The sequence below is a fragment of the Dreissena polymorpha genome, chromosome 8 (genome assembly GCF_020536995.1).
Source record: "Dreissena polymorpha isolate Duluth1 chromosome 8, UMN_Dpol_1.0, whole genome shotgun sequence".
In the NCBI taxonomy this organism is placed as follows: domain Eukaryota; kingdom Metazoa; phylum Mollusca; class Bivalvia; order Myida; family Dreissenidae; genus Dreissena; species Dreissena polymorpha.
Window position 1 is genome coordinate 104036676 of NC_068362.1, and position 15249 is coordinate 104051924.

Sequence of the window (15249 nt, forward strand, 5' to 3'; positions counted from 1 at the left end):
TTTGCGATTTCATTATATGAACATTATTCCGGCTGCTCTTGAAAAAATATTTAATCATAGACGTTTAAGGGATGCGTGTAAACGGATATTCGTTTTCATGTACAAATACTCGTTTAAGCAAATGGGAGGTGATAGTTGTTACAATGATCGACGATTTCAAAGATTGTATAGCTTGAATCGTTTAAGAAATTAATAGATTGATGAAACCCTTTTACAACACGTTGAAAATAATTTGTACTATTATAGTATAATTATGCATGATTAAGTTGTTGTTTTTTCATTTTACCAGTAATGCACTATTATCAATGTTATCTACCCAGAGCGGATATCCTTAAATAAGCAAATAGCACCCATTAATGATGTTATTTTCCAAAAGTGCCCCGGGTTTCTGTGCACCAACGGAATGTGTCTCCCGGTGATGCAAAGATATGACGTCACGATTCCGTGCCCGGATGGAGAGGACGAGATGGACTGTTTGAATGTTGACCGAGGTCCGCGCGTTTCTTTTATGTATTGTGTATGCACACTCCGTTGAGGCTATGATTACATAATTCTTTGTATGAAATTGCCTACACAGGGTTGTGCTGTCCAAGATCAGAAGATAGTCATATTTTGTTTGGAAAACTTAAGTGAATGTTCAAATTTTCCAATTATTTTATGATATCCTATGAAACAAAGACACAGTCTATATATGATCTAACCGATAGTCTCTATAAAACCTAAACGATACAGTCTAAATGTGACCTGACCGATACAGTCTTTATATGACATAGTCGATACAGTCTATATATGACCTGACCGATACAGTCTATATTTGACCTTACCGATACAGTCTCTATATGACCTGACCGATTCAGTCTGTTGTTCGATACAGTCTATATGTGACCTAAACCATAAGGTCTATATATGACCTAAACTATACAGTCTATATTTAACTTGACTGATACAGCCTATATATGACCTGACTGATACAGCCTATATATGACCTGACTGATACAGTCTATATATGACCTGACCGATTCAGTCTATATGTGACCTAAACGATAAGGTCTATATATTACCTAAACTATACAGTCTATATTTAACTTGACCGATACAACCTATATATGACCTGACTGATAGAGACTTTATATGACTTGATCGATACAGTCTATATATGACCTGACTGATACAGCCTATATATGACCTGACCGATACAAGCTATATATGACCCGATCTATACAGTCTATATATGACCTGACCGATACAGTCTATATATGACCTGACCGATACAGTCTATATATGACCTGACCGATACAGCCTATATATATGACCTGGTCGATACAGTCTATATATAACCTGACTGATACAGTCTATATATGACATGACTGATACAGCCTATATATATAGCATGACTGATACAGCCTATATATGACCTGACTGATACAGTCTATATATGACCTGACTGATACAGTCTATATATGATCGACCGATACAGTCTATATATGACCTGACCGATACAGTCTATATATGACCTGACCGATGCAGTCTATATATGACCTGACTGATACAGCCTATATATGACCTGATCGATACAGTCTATATATGACATGACTAATACAGCCTATATATGACCTGACCGATACAGTCTATATATGACCTGACCGATACAGCCTATAAATGACCTGACTGATACAGCCTATGTTTGACCTGACTGATACAGCCTATATATGACCTGACCGATACAGTCTATATATGACCTGACTGATACACTCTATATATGACCTCATTGATACAGTCTATATATGACCTCATTGATACAGTCTATATATGACCTGACTGATACAGTCTATATATGTCCTGACTGATACAGCCTATATATGACCTGATCGATACAGCTTATATATGCCCTCACTTATACAGCCTATATATGACCTGACTGATACAGTCTATATATGACCTGACCGACACAGTCTATATATGACCTGACTGATACAGTTTATATATGACCTGACCGATACAGCCTATATATGACCTGGTCGATACAGTCTATATATGACCTGACTGATACAGTCTATATATGACCTGACCGATACAGTCTATATATGACCTGACTGATACAGTCTATATATGACCTGACTGATAAGTCTATATATGACCTGACTGATACAGTCCATATATGACCTGACTGATACAGCCTATATATGACCTGGTCGATACAGTCTATATATGACCTGACCGATACAGCATATTTATGACCTGACTGATACAGTCTATATATGACCTGACTGATACAGTCTATATATGACCTAATCGATACAGTCTATATATGACCTGACTAATACAGCCTATATATGACCTGACCGATACAGTATATATATGACCTGACCGATACATCCTATATATGACCTGACTGATACAGCCTATGTATGACCTGACTGATACAGCCTATATATGACCTGACCGATACAGTCTATATATGACCTGACTGATACACTTTATATATGACCTGACCAATACAGTCTATATATTACCTCATCGATACAGTCTATATATGACCTGACAGATACAGTCTATATATTACCTGACTGATACAGCCTATATATGACCTGATCGATACAGCCTATATATGACCTGACTGATACAGCCTATATATGACCTGACTGATACAGTCTATATATGACCTGACCGATACAGTCTATATATGACCTGACTGATACAGTTTATATATGACCTGACCGATTCAGTCTGTATATGACCTTGTCAGTATAGTCTATATGTGACCTGACCGACACATTCTATATTTAACCTGATCAATACATTCTATATATGACCTCTCCAAAACCGTATGTATATGACCTAACCGCTACAGCCTAAATATGATATGACCGACACATACTATATTCGACCTGATCGATAAGTCTATATATGACCTTTCCATTACAGTCTATATATTACCTGACCTATACAGCTTATATATGACCTGATCGACACAGTCTATATATGACCTCTCCGATACAGTCTATATATTTCTTGACCGATACAGCCTATTATATGACCTGATCGATACAATCTATATATTAACTGACCGATACAGCCTAGATATGACCTGATCGATACACTCTATATATAACCTGACCGATACAGCCTATATATGACATGACGATACAGTCTATATATGACCTGACCGATACAGTCTATATATGACCTGACCGATACAGCCTATATATGACCTGACTGATACAGCCTATATATGACCTGACTGATACAGCCTATATATGACCTGACCGATACAGCCTATATATGACCTGACCGATACAGTCTATATATGACCTGACTGATACAGTCTATATATGACCTGACCGATACAGTATATATATGACCTGACTGATACAGTCTATATATTACCTGACTGATACAGTCTTTATATGACCTGACTGATACAGTCTATATATGGCCTGACCGATACAGCCTATATATGACCTGACTGATACAGTCTATATATGACCTGACCGATACAGCCTATATATGACCTGACCGAAACAGCCTATATATGAACAGATATAGTAATTATACATGACCGGACCGATACAGTGAATATATGACTTTACATATACAGCCTAAAGATTACCTTCCAAATATAATCTTTATATGATATGACCGATACAGGTCAATTTATTGAACCAAAGAACAATTACTGAAATATTTTAAAAGCGTATTTAACAATTCCACATTTTGGTCTGATTTAATTAAGTTTGATCAATAACTTTCTCTTTAAAGCCAGAAAAAGACACGATTGTAAATATGTCCTACTAACGCTATGTATTTTTGACTATTCACCGAACAGTCCGAGCTTTACTTCTCCCCTTAATAACGGTCTCGGCGCCCGAATGCAATGTTGTGGTTAAGGCACATGCACATGCAACATATCTATACAAATAAATTCTTCTACATGTATTCAATTGAACAATTTGCACATATATATATAGCATTGACCCTTTACAGACTGTGAGGAGAGAGAGTTCCGTTGCATACAGTACAGGCAGTGCGTCCCCGGTGCGCGGAGGTGCGACGGAACCCCGGACTGTCTGGATGGGTCTTACGAGTGGTACGGTTGTACTAAGACCACCACCACTCGGCCTGTGCTAGGTATGTTTAATTCGCCTATAATAGAACCACTACCACTCGGCCTCTGTTTGACATGTATGACATGTTATAGAACCTGTTTTATATGTGTAATTTGGGAAAAAAGGGCCTTAAATACAACCGCCACCACTCAGCCTGTGTTTCTTAGTATATCCCGCCTGTTATGCGACCACAGATCTTCGGCCTGTGTTAGGTATCTATAAGTCGCCTATAATAAGACAACCACCACTATAAGTCTAAGACGACGTGGCGTTGTGGATATGGTGTCCGCATATCGTTCGGAGGTCAAGGGTTCGATCCTCACTGTTTCAGCGTTCTTTAGATCTCCTCCAAAAGCACCAAGTACTGGTTTTACCAAGGAAACAGACTCGAAAACGTTTCAATCAGATATGCGCTTTTAGTGTAATGGAGTTGAAATAAATAGGTTCATAATAAACGCTGCTTGTAAGAGATATGTCATGTCGCTGCTCGAGTCCTTTTTTAGATTAACACTAAACGAAAACCCTCGCATATTTCAAATATCAGTATTACTGAAAGTCAATTCTAAGTAAACGTGTTTCAGATTTAGAGATAAGACTGATGGACGGTCAGAGTGACGTCACTGGCAAGATGCGACGTGGTCGCGTGGAGGCACGATTGCCCGGAAGTGACGATAAGTTTGGCACCGTGTGTGGCGACATCTGGACTGACAAGGAGGCTACGGTCGTCTGCAGATCGCTGTACACAGAGTAAGCAATCGGTGGAATACTTATTAGCTAAAACCTCATTCAATCGAAAATAATGCCAATTTATAGGTGAACGCTTTAGTTCTGTATAAAACGCATTGTTTTCTAATAACAGTATAATTCAGGTGAGCCCTTTCGTTATGTATAGCTTGCATGGTTTTCTTATAACAGTATAATAACGATTAAATACAAAGTCCATGGAACTTAATTTAACTTAAAATGTTAACATTTCTAAATAACATGTTAATTCACTGGATAAACGGGGTTTTATGCATGTGCGTTAAGTGTCGTCCCAGATTATTCTGTGCAGTCCGCTGGATCTTTGCTAAGAAGAGACATCATTTAAACGAAAAATACAATAAAGGCGGAAAGTGTCGTCCCTGATAAGCCTGTGTGGGCTGCACAAGGTAATCTGGGACGAAGCTTTACGCACAGGAATTATACCCGGTTTTTTTTAGAGCGAGGGTTATATATTTTTCTGTAGTCTTGACAAGCATGCAGTGTACGTACTTTATTCACTCCTGAGGCATCATGAGCAAGCTCGTGTATAGAAACTCCACCATTATAGTTTTGTCTTTATTACAAGTCACTTGTTAGATGGTAACGCATAGATGTATACACATAAATCTCTGTTAACAAATAAGTCGATGGTTTTCAATGGTTACATATAAATCCAAATACAAATTAAAGTTCTTGTGAGTTTCATTGTGAAAACAATTAAACAATCAGTATATGTTGTAATAAAGCTATGTCTTACTAAGTGGAGCTGAATTTTAGCTAACCGCGGAGTTTCTCTGTCCTCGTTTCAGTTTCCAAGGCACAGGCTTCGCTTATGGCAACGCTATATTCGGACAAGGCTCTGGTGACGTCCTGTTGTTGCGCGTGCAGTGCCATGGAAACGAGACGAATCTAGGTCAGTGCTGGTCACGTGGTATTGGACAGGTAGCGGTATTGTGCGGCCATAGCCAGGACGCCAGCGTGTCATGTGGTAAGTGGGTTGAGAATCGATTAATGCTGGGTACAATATTTCTTCGACTGTATGCTGTGTAATAATTATATTCTTTCAATGAACGTATTGTCAAAGATGCTCGTCGTAAAATAACGTCATTATTTTTACTTCATGCCGTTATTATTTTCTCGAATTACTCAAGTTCAAAACTTGTAGAATGTAGGTTTTACCACATACGAAACTGAACACTTTAACTTCTGAATGAAAAGCAAAACTAGCAAGACAACGTCTTCTTAAATATTATTGTAAATGGCTTCGTATGCAAATATTTGAGGAAGCATCAACAATGGTCTAACAATTTTGGACCTTAGACCAGATGCTGCACTTTATGTTCTTTTCAGATGGACCGCTCAATGTGTCTATTGTATCTAGCACGCCACTTCCTAAAGTAAAAGGTAACATCTTAGAGATATGGCGGGTCGTGTGAAACAAAATATATATATATACAGTATATGTGTTGTCCACCTTACAAAAGATGTTATAACGTGGTATCAAATAGAAACCAACACTTGACCTATGATATTATTCACATTTTTCGTTATATGTAACAACATTATTATTTGTGGGAAATCAATATTTCGTTGATTTCCTGTGTTGATCGATCCACGAATTAAAAACAAACACATCGGAAATGACCAATAAAAGTTCCTTTCTGTTTTCCAAAATCAGAAATCCATGAAACTACGTGTTCACGAAAAAGTCATTAAAAAACGAAATTTTACGCAAACGAATGTAAATGGTTTAACAGTAGTTTACTTATTTCAATTCATTTAACATTTCTCTGAAACCACAATTTTACCGCGAAATTATTTTTTAATATATAATTTACATGGTAGTTTTACTTAACTCATCCATATCTCTGCCTCATTGCATCTAACGTGATAAGCTTATCGAGACAATCGTTTTTATTGATTTTTCATATAAATTTAATACAAGATATTCGCCTGTCACGAGGAAGAACGTGTCTGGGAGGTCTAGTGCAGATGAACCACGATGGCGAGTGGCGGGCGGTGTGCGACGACGGATTTGGCGAGCGGGAGGCGACTGTCGTCTTCCGGATTCTGGGCTTCAAGTAGGTCAAGAACTGGGTTTGTGTACAGCATCTTAAACATAATGCATCTTAAGATTTATTTAATCCTTTTATTCGGATCAGGATACACATGCTGTGGCTTAAAAATGATGTATGCCAAAATTTCATTTAGTCTCGGTCTGGGAAAATAGGGCTTAATCCATGTGCAAAAAGTATTGTCCCGGATTAGCCTGTGCAGTCCACACAGGCAAATCAGGGGCGGCGTTTTCCGCTTTAATGATTTTTTTTTGTTTAAACGAAGTTTTGTCAACAAAAATGCAGTGTAGTCGGACAGTGTTATCTATTTATTATTCCTCCATCTTCCTGATGGGCACACTCAGATTTATTCTTGCCCATGGATACCGCGGACGGCACAAGTATATCTTTGACGACACTTTCCGCACATGTATGAAGCTCCGTATTCCCAGACCGAGGCTTATATTTTTTCAGTGCGGGTATCGGCAAGGTAAAAAGCGGATTCGGCGTAGGGGACGGACTCTTTTGGTTGGACGATGTAAGTTGCTATGGGAACGAGACCAACATTATGCAGTGCCAGTCCCGACCCCTCGGGGAGAACAATTGCGACTACTATTAGGCGGTGGGCGTGGCATGTCGTAAGCTCGAAAATTTTATATGAATCGTGCTCTGAAAAAAAGGATTATTGCATGTGCGTAAAGTGTCGTCTCAGATTAGCCTATGCCTTCCGCACAGGCTAAAGAGGGACGACACTTTATGTTTGATTAATCTTTTTCGTTAAAAGGAAGTCTCTTCTAAACGTGTTTACAAATGTTTTGCCATGTCACTGCGGTCAGATAACCTTCTCATACTTTTCTAAGTACAGCTTATCAGATCTATGCAAATACTGTAAAATTATCATTATTCGCGGGACATAAATCGTTGATGATTTCTTGGGTTTCCGATTAACGAATTTAACACAAACACATCGGAAATGAGCGACGCAAATTACGTGACATCGAAAGTGTCAAACACATGCACACTTTTCTTCTGATTAAATTGTATTATTATATTTAAACTAAACATTATGTTAATAGCCAATTATATAATATAGTGTGAACAATTATATCTACAAAAATATTGTTTCGTTACATGGCCGCAGCCTGATTAAACAATATTATTAAAAATGTTATCTAAAGTATTATATAAATATAGTTATAGCAAGCATTTCTGTCTGTGAGTCTGTCTGTCACACTTTTCTGGATCCTGCGATAACTTTAAAAGTTCTTCATTTTTTTCATGAAACTTGGAAAATGGATAGATGACAATATGGACATTATGCACGTCATTTCATTTTGTTCCTACGTCAAAAATTATGGTTGCTATGGCAACAAATGAAAAGTAAATTAATAAATTCTGACAATGGTGGAGCCGGTAGGGGACATATATTGCTTGGCAATAGTCTTGTTACATGTGGGGTATAACATTCATCCTTTTAACCTATCGGATGTTTTTCGCATTTGAGCCTCGTTCTGAAATGATCGAATTAATTTATATGTAAAGTGTTGTCCCTGATTAGCCTGTGCGGACTGCACAAGCTAATTTGGGATAAAACTTTACGCACATTCAATAACTCCAGATTTCCTAGACCGCCGATCATTTTTACATAAAGTCTCATTTTAGCGGGCAATCCGAAGATCGACTGTGCGCAAACACCCTGCATGTCTAGCGTCAACTGTTCCTTCGACGAGAACGACTGTTGCTATGGCTTCGCTGACCCCTCGGTCACGGGGGTAGGGGCAGTCCCGTGGGTGTGGAAGGACCATCCCAAAGGGGCGGGTAAGAAGTAACGCTAGCAGAGGCTTCCATAATACAGCGCTATTAAATGAGCCGCGTTCTGGAAAAACGTGGCTTAATGCATGTGCGTTTTTTAGTGTCGTCCCATATTTACGTGTGCAACGACACTTTCCGCTTAAACTGGACTTTCGCAAAGAAGAGACTTCCTTTAAATTAAAAATTCAATAAAATACTTTACGCACACGAATTAAGACCCATTTTCCCAGATCGAGACTCATGTTATAGTGCTGAAACAGTCACAATTCACTAGATTCAATGTTCTGCAGCAATAAATCAACCAGCTGAATCAATACAGACTGGAAAAATGATTTGACGGCAACCAGATTAGTTTATCTTAATCCAATGGTGATTTTTTTAATCATGTCCCTTAAATGTCTTTAAAATAGTAAGGCTATTGCGCCTAGGTCTTTAGTTGATTAGATCTGTTTTGACTGAACCTTTAAGCGCGTTTGCTTATGTTGGTCAGGAAAGAATCATCGATGCTTTATTACAAGTATGAACTATAAATAAGTCGTTTCAGGATATCCAATATCGTTTCAAGTTTAATGGCAATAATACAAATAATTTCTACATATAATTTATAATTTTTATAAAATAAGCTGCTAGAGCTAGGTGACAGTTATACTCAGGTGAAATATAAAAGCATTTTCGTCGGGTTGAATCAAGACAGACCGCTCTAGGCAGGTGACCGTTGAACTCACGTGTAATATAAAAACATTTTCGTCGGGTTGAATCCCTAGACAGACCGCTGTAGGCATGTTACCGTTATATGCACTTGTAATATAGAAGCATTTTCGTCAGGTTGAATCGAGACTGACCGCTGTATGCAGGTGACCGCTGTTCTCATGCAACCGTTCAGTCAGGTTGGACGGTGTATATACGTTAATATATTATGTTTACAGGTCGACTTGTATCCTACTTCAACCCCTACGGCGGGCCACGTAACTACGCAGTCCTGACCACGCCCTCATTACCACGAAGTGATCCCCTCGTCCGGCTTCAGTTCAGGGTACAGCTATGTATATTTAAAAAAAAAACGTCATAAAACGCGTGATGTTTTCTAATTAAAAATACTCATATTTCTCTACATTTAAATGTCAATACTTTTTTTTGGGAGGGGGGGGGGATTTGGGAAGAGGGGGATAACAAAACAACCGTTTAGACAACAACAACAACAACAACAACAGTGTTGTTTCAAATGTATGATAAAGATGCGTCTTGGTAATTTTTAGTTCTCAACGGCAAACATTTTATTTCAATGAGCAATTTACAATCATTAGGTATTTGAGTGCTAAAAACTGGATTCTATACAAACCCGTGTGGTCAAATGTATGTTACGTTGTTTTAAGTACAAAATCCAGGGGTCAGGCACAGGAGCCCTTAGCGTTCTCAGCTCCCTAACTGGGCCCCTATGGACCAGCGACCTTGTACCCACGGAAGTAGAGGCCGTGTGGCTACGACAATGTGTTCATATAAAAATGCCCGAAAAAACAGCGCAGGGTTTGATTAAATATTTCAATGCCTATATATCGGCATCGCTCTGGGAAAACCTGACTTAATGAATGTGCGCTAAGTGTCGTCCCAGATAAGCATGTGCAGTGACGACACTTTCCGCTTCAACTGCAGTATATTTAAGTGGAGACTTCCTTTAAACAAAACATTCCATGAAAGCGGAAAGTGTCGTCCAATATAAGGCTGTGCGGATTACAGAGGCTCATTTAGATAACTTATTTGTTTACTGCAATTCTTGCGAGCTAAATTTTAACACTGCAAACACAAAAATAATGGTATTTCGGAAGACGGGTGGATTTATAGAAAACGAAATTTAAAGTGAATTAGGTAGATATTAATTGTATGTAAAAACAGGTTTGTTAAACTTATAAAATATTGGTGTAAAATTCTTAACAATGAAAATATTATAATGCAAATAGTTTAAAAACAAGCTCTAAACGAGTATTATAAAGGTTATACATATTGGCTCTCAAATGTCAAGCAAATGTAAAATTATTTTTGATTTTGGTTATGTGTTTAAAAATCCGAACGGTGTGCAAGTTAATGGTTTTATTAGGAAGTTTAAAAGTAGACTTTCTGACAGCATTGAACACGAAATGTATGGTTATATGAATAATAATTCTCTCTCTCTCTCTCTCTCTCTCTCACACACTCTCTCTCTCTCTCTCGCTCGAGCGCGCGCGTCTCTCTCTCGCGCGCGCTCGCGCGCATCTCGCTGCTCGCGCGCGCGCGCGCGCGTCGCGCCGCGCTCGCGCGAGCGCCGCGGCTCGCGCGCCGCGCGCGCGCGGGCTGCTCGCGCGCGCGCTAGCGGTCGCGAGAGTATAATATTCTATATATATATATAGATATATATATATATATATATATATATATATATAATATATATATATATATATATATATATATATATATATATATATATATATATATATATATATATATATATTTTACGGTCTACATAAATATCAACAATGTGTACTGTCAGACAGTACTTTTTCAACTACCAGCCGATTAATAATTTATTGTAAGTATATAACCTGGTCTGTCAACTTGTACGCATTAATAAAGACACTCATTGTTAATCTCTTCAATTTATTACATTAACATTTAAAGAAAATACACACTACTGATCACGTTTAAGGTATCTGCAATTTGCATTATAAATGCAACTTATCCCGGAAATTATTGAAGCCGCGCTGTAACAATAGGTATAAATTAATGTAAACAAACATATCATCGATCAACATATCTATTTATGTCGTGTATGCAGTATTATCAGGCCTGTCTTTAATCGCACTTCTGTAAATTACTTTTTTTTCAGGTGCAGCTTGAAAGTTTGTGCCAGTATATGTTATTAGTGCGGGGCCGATGTCGTGCAGTGTGCCTGTATATGTTATTAGTGCGGGGCCGATGTCGTGCAGTGTGCCTGTATATGTTATTAGTGCGGGGCCGATGTCGTGCAGTGTGCCTGTATATGTTATTAGTGCGGGGCCGATGTCGTGCAGTGTGCCTGTATATGTTATTAGTGCGGGGCCGATGTCGTGCAGTGTGCCTGTATATGTTATTAGTGCGGGGCCGATGTCGTGCAGTGTGTCTGTATATGTTATTAGTGCGGGGCCGATGTCGTGCAGTGTGCCTGTATATGTTATTAGTGCGGGGCCGATGTCGTGCAGTGTGCCTGTATATGTTATTAGTGCGGGGCCGATGTCGTGCAGTGTGCCTGTATATGTTATTAGTGCGGGGCCGATGTCGTGCATCGCGAGGAGGGAGAACATGTGAAGGAACTGAAAACGCTGTTGTTCTGTTTTCGGGTTTTTAATAACAAAACAACAGCGACCAAAATGCATTCAACAAAAAACAAAATGAAGCTCATTCTTCGGACATGTAATGTGCCAGCATGCTACACTCTTGTTTTGTGTAACAATATACAAGATATATTATTGTTCACATGGAACTAATAATCCTATTCTTAATTGCGTTTTATGTATTCTAATAAATTTGTTACTATTGTGATACGATTCATACTCTTATTTTACGATTTAATTTAGTCTTAAAAAATCTCATTATAATCTATGTTAGAAAAGAAACAAATGCGGTGAACTTAAGGACAAAACTACGAATTAAGCTATTTACACATTAATCCTAATAAACTGTTTTTATTTAATAATGATTTATATGATTTTTTTATCTGTAATAGTTATTCATTTTAACAATTTAAGACAAAACAGATAGTATCATAACAATATTCACATTGATTTTACCTCACAACCTGTATGCTTATATTGAGTTTGTAAAAATCCGTAAAAAAAAACAAATGTGCACACGAATACCAAAACACAACACTTTAAAAATACAGATAAAATGATATAAACAAAAATAATCAAATACGCAATAAAGTTTAATATACAAGTCATGCAATTCATGCTTAAGTCATTTTAATTAAGCGTATTTGTACTGGGGCTTTAGATTAAATTTGACAAGGATACATAACCAACATGCAATGGACATTTTTGTGTAAGAAAATCAACATTGACGCATGTTCTGTGTTTGAAGGCTTACTTAAAGTTTCATTTGGTAAAGAAGTCAACAATTATTATTTAATTAATTCATGTATTTATTTATTAGCTAACATTTGTGTTAAACAAATAAAAAGGGACCTTCTTAGTAACTCGAGTTAGATACGATAAATTCTTCTATAATCAATTTCTATTGTGCCTAGCAAAATTAAGGTGTTGATATTTTTATGTTCAATTAAGCTTTAATTACTGATAACCATAAAAACAAAATGAATTAATATATAGGATCTGGCACGAGTTGTCATCTCAAACCATATTTTATTCAACGAGTTCAGGAATTTTGTTAGTAAGCGAGCCTTTGGCGAGCTTACTTACGAATTTCCTGGGCGAGTTTATAGAGAATACTAGGTCGGTGCCGAATAAAGCAAAGTTTATTTTGCGAGGCTTAGAAAATCTGAACCACGAGCCTTGGCGAGTGGTTCAGATTTTCGTGCCGAGCAAGATAAACTTTGCTTTATTCGGCACCGACCTAGTATTCGATTTATCCCATCAATTTTCTTAGTCGTAAATTATTTCTTTAAACATAGAATAGGAAAATCGAACTAGACGGAAAATCCCAAAGATATTTTAAGCAAACATTGTTTCATTTTTTTAATCGTGTCGAGCCTAATACATTACAAAAAGATCAGTAACCAACCTGTTTTTCGTTTATCATACCTCTACGTCCCCGATTTTTAAGATATAATGAAAAAAAAAGACACTAAACAACTGCATCTTTAGCGTGAAACAACATGCATTGTGTCGTATGACGTATTAATAATGACGTCACGAGTACGCGCACTTAATATTTGTAAATAATGTTTATTTGCTTTTTGAGTTGCATTATGTGTAAAAACTATATTACATCTTGGTATCAAATTGTTTGTTTTGTTGAATCTGATTCGATTTTACTAAAAATGATTACTTTATAGTTGATTCCGAGTAATATGAACATTCTTCGCCGCGCGTGACAGCTATATTTCAGCACTGCTGAAATAAAGGTAAATTTATTCCACAGTGGTTTATTTCGACAATGCACGTCTGATGATGGGATAAAATAAAATATGGTATGATGCAAACATGGTGATAAATTCCGAATGTTGTTTGCATTTCGTGACGTCATTTGACGTCGCAACGTCATTTCAGCAAAATAACAAAATGCGATTGGTCAATTCAGCAAAATAACAAAACGCGATTGGTCAATAAACGAAAACTTAAAATTTTAAAATGTTGTATTATACATGTGTATTATAAAATAAATGTAATGGTTGTATTACATGGGAAATAGGGTATAGCATGTGATAAAAAAACAAATATGTAATAGTTATATTACATGGGAAATAGTGATAAAATATGCTAGATATACAATACATGACCCTTCTATTATTTAAGTGTCGAAATGTATATCTTAATACAATGTTTTTTATGTATAAAACTATAAATGGTCTCGACCTTGCATATTTATTTGCTCAGTATTGACTTCGAAGAAATAATTGAAATAAGATTGAACAAATTACTTTTAAACAGTTAAACAACGTACTTCTTATCATTTGCATCGAAACGTTAACATCATGTTAATTAAATGGACCTTTTGAGCCACTGAGCGTAATCTATTATAGGTTTATATAGTTACAAGTTAACATGCTTGACCAGTCACATTTAAATTTGGTGTCCAATTTGATCATGATCAAAACATGTATTTGAGCGATGTTTAACGAATTGTTCTCTGAAAATGCTTTTAATGCGTAGTTTTTGTAGTTAAACAGCGCCACATTTTCTTAAGATGTAGCTATTATTTGTAGGTTGTAAATTCCCAACTCTTTACCAGGGGTAGAATCAATCACAGCTAACTTATCCTGGGTGTCGTTGAAGCAAATAGCACGAGGCCTACGCAATTGTCCGCTTAGAAGTGTTGTCGTGTGTTCCAGGGAATCGGTGACCACGTGTAGACCGTTTCTGCCTGCGCTTGTCAAGAAGACGTAACCGGAGTTGTGCACTGCAGCCTGAAACGGATAGTGAAGATCCTCGTGAAAATATGTGAAAGCGTCCTCACCATTTGCTGCAATCCCCACCACTTCGTTTCTTGCGGAACGTGATACATATAATATTGCCAATCGTTTGTTAAACGTGAGCTTGTACGAAGCTCTCAACACTATGCCGATTATTTCACTCGTTAAAACTTTCGATAGTTTCAGTCCCCGTAACTTTATTTTATATAAGTTACCTGTTTTCGGGGCCAAACCGTAAAAGTCACAGCCGTATAAATGCACAACGTCATAAATAGGAACTTCGCAGTCAATTTCGAGTACATTGGTTAAACATCTGTTGAAAATTGTCAAAACGTCTATTCTGCAAGAGTCGGGTAAGCAAACCATCAGATACGCCCCATCTGCAATTGCAGTAATAGAAAGTGGTTGCGAATCACAGAAAAACGTGGAAACC

The 15249-nt window shown here is 37.3% G+C and overlaps 2 protein-coding genes across 3 annotated transcripts; both read left to right on the forward strand.

Annotated features, from left to right (window-relative positions):
* The first annotated feature begins 403 nt into the window (after positions 1-403).
* On the forward strand, positions 404-4857 carry LOC127840787 (low-density lipoprotein receptor-like). The gene is made up of 3 exons (XM_052369197.1): positions 404-491; positions 3985-4128; positions 4688-4857. The coding sequence occupies exons 1-3, from the start codon at positions 404-406 to the stop codon at positions 4855-4857; spliced, it is 402 nt and encodes a 133-aa protein (XP_052225157.1).
* A 1754-nt stretch (positions 4858-6611) lies between these two features.
* On the forward strand, positions 6612-12226 carry LOC127840985 (uncharacterized). Of its 2 annotated transcripts, XM_052369458.1 has the most exons (5): positions 6612-6931; positions 7379-7542; positions 8567-8722; positions 9643-9749; positions 11574-12226. In XM_052369458.1, the coding sequence occupies exons 3-5, from the start codon at positions 8605-8607 to the stop codon at positions 12069-12071; spliced, it is 723 nt and encodes a 240-aa protein (XP_052225418.1). In that variant the 5' UTR covers positions 6612-6931; positions 7379-7542; positions 8567-8604; the 3' UTR covers positions 12072-12226. The 2 variants fall into 2 exon arrangements, with proteins under 2 accessions (XP_052225418.1, XP_052225419.1); XM_052369459.1 differs by lacking the exon at positions 6612-6931 and having other exon boundaries at positions 7240-7542.
* The last annotated feature ends 3023 nt before the right edge of the window (positions 12227-15249 follow it).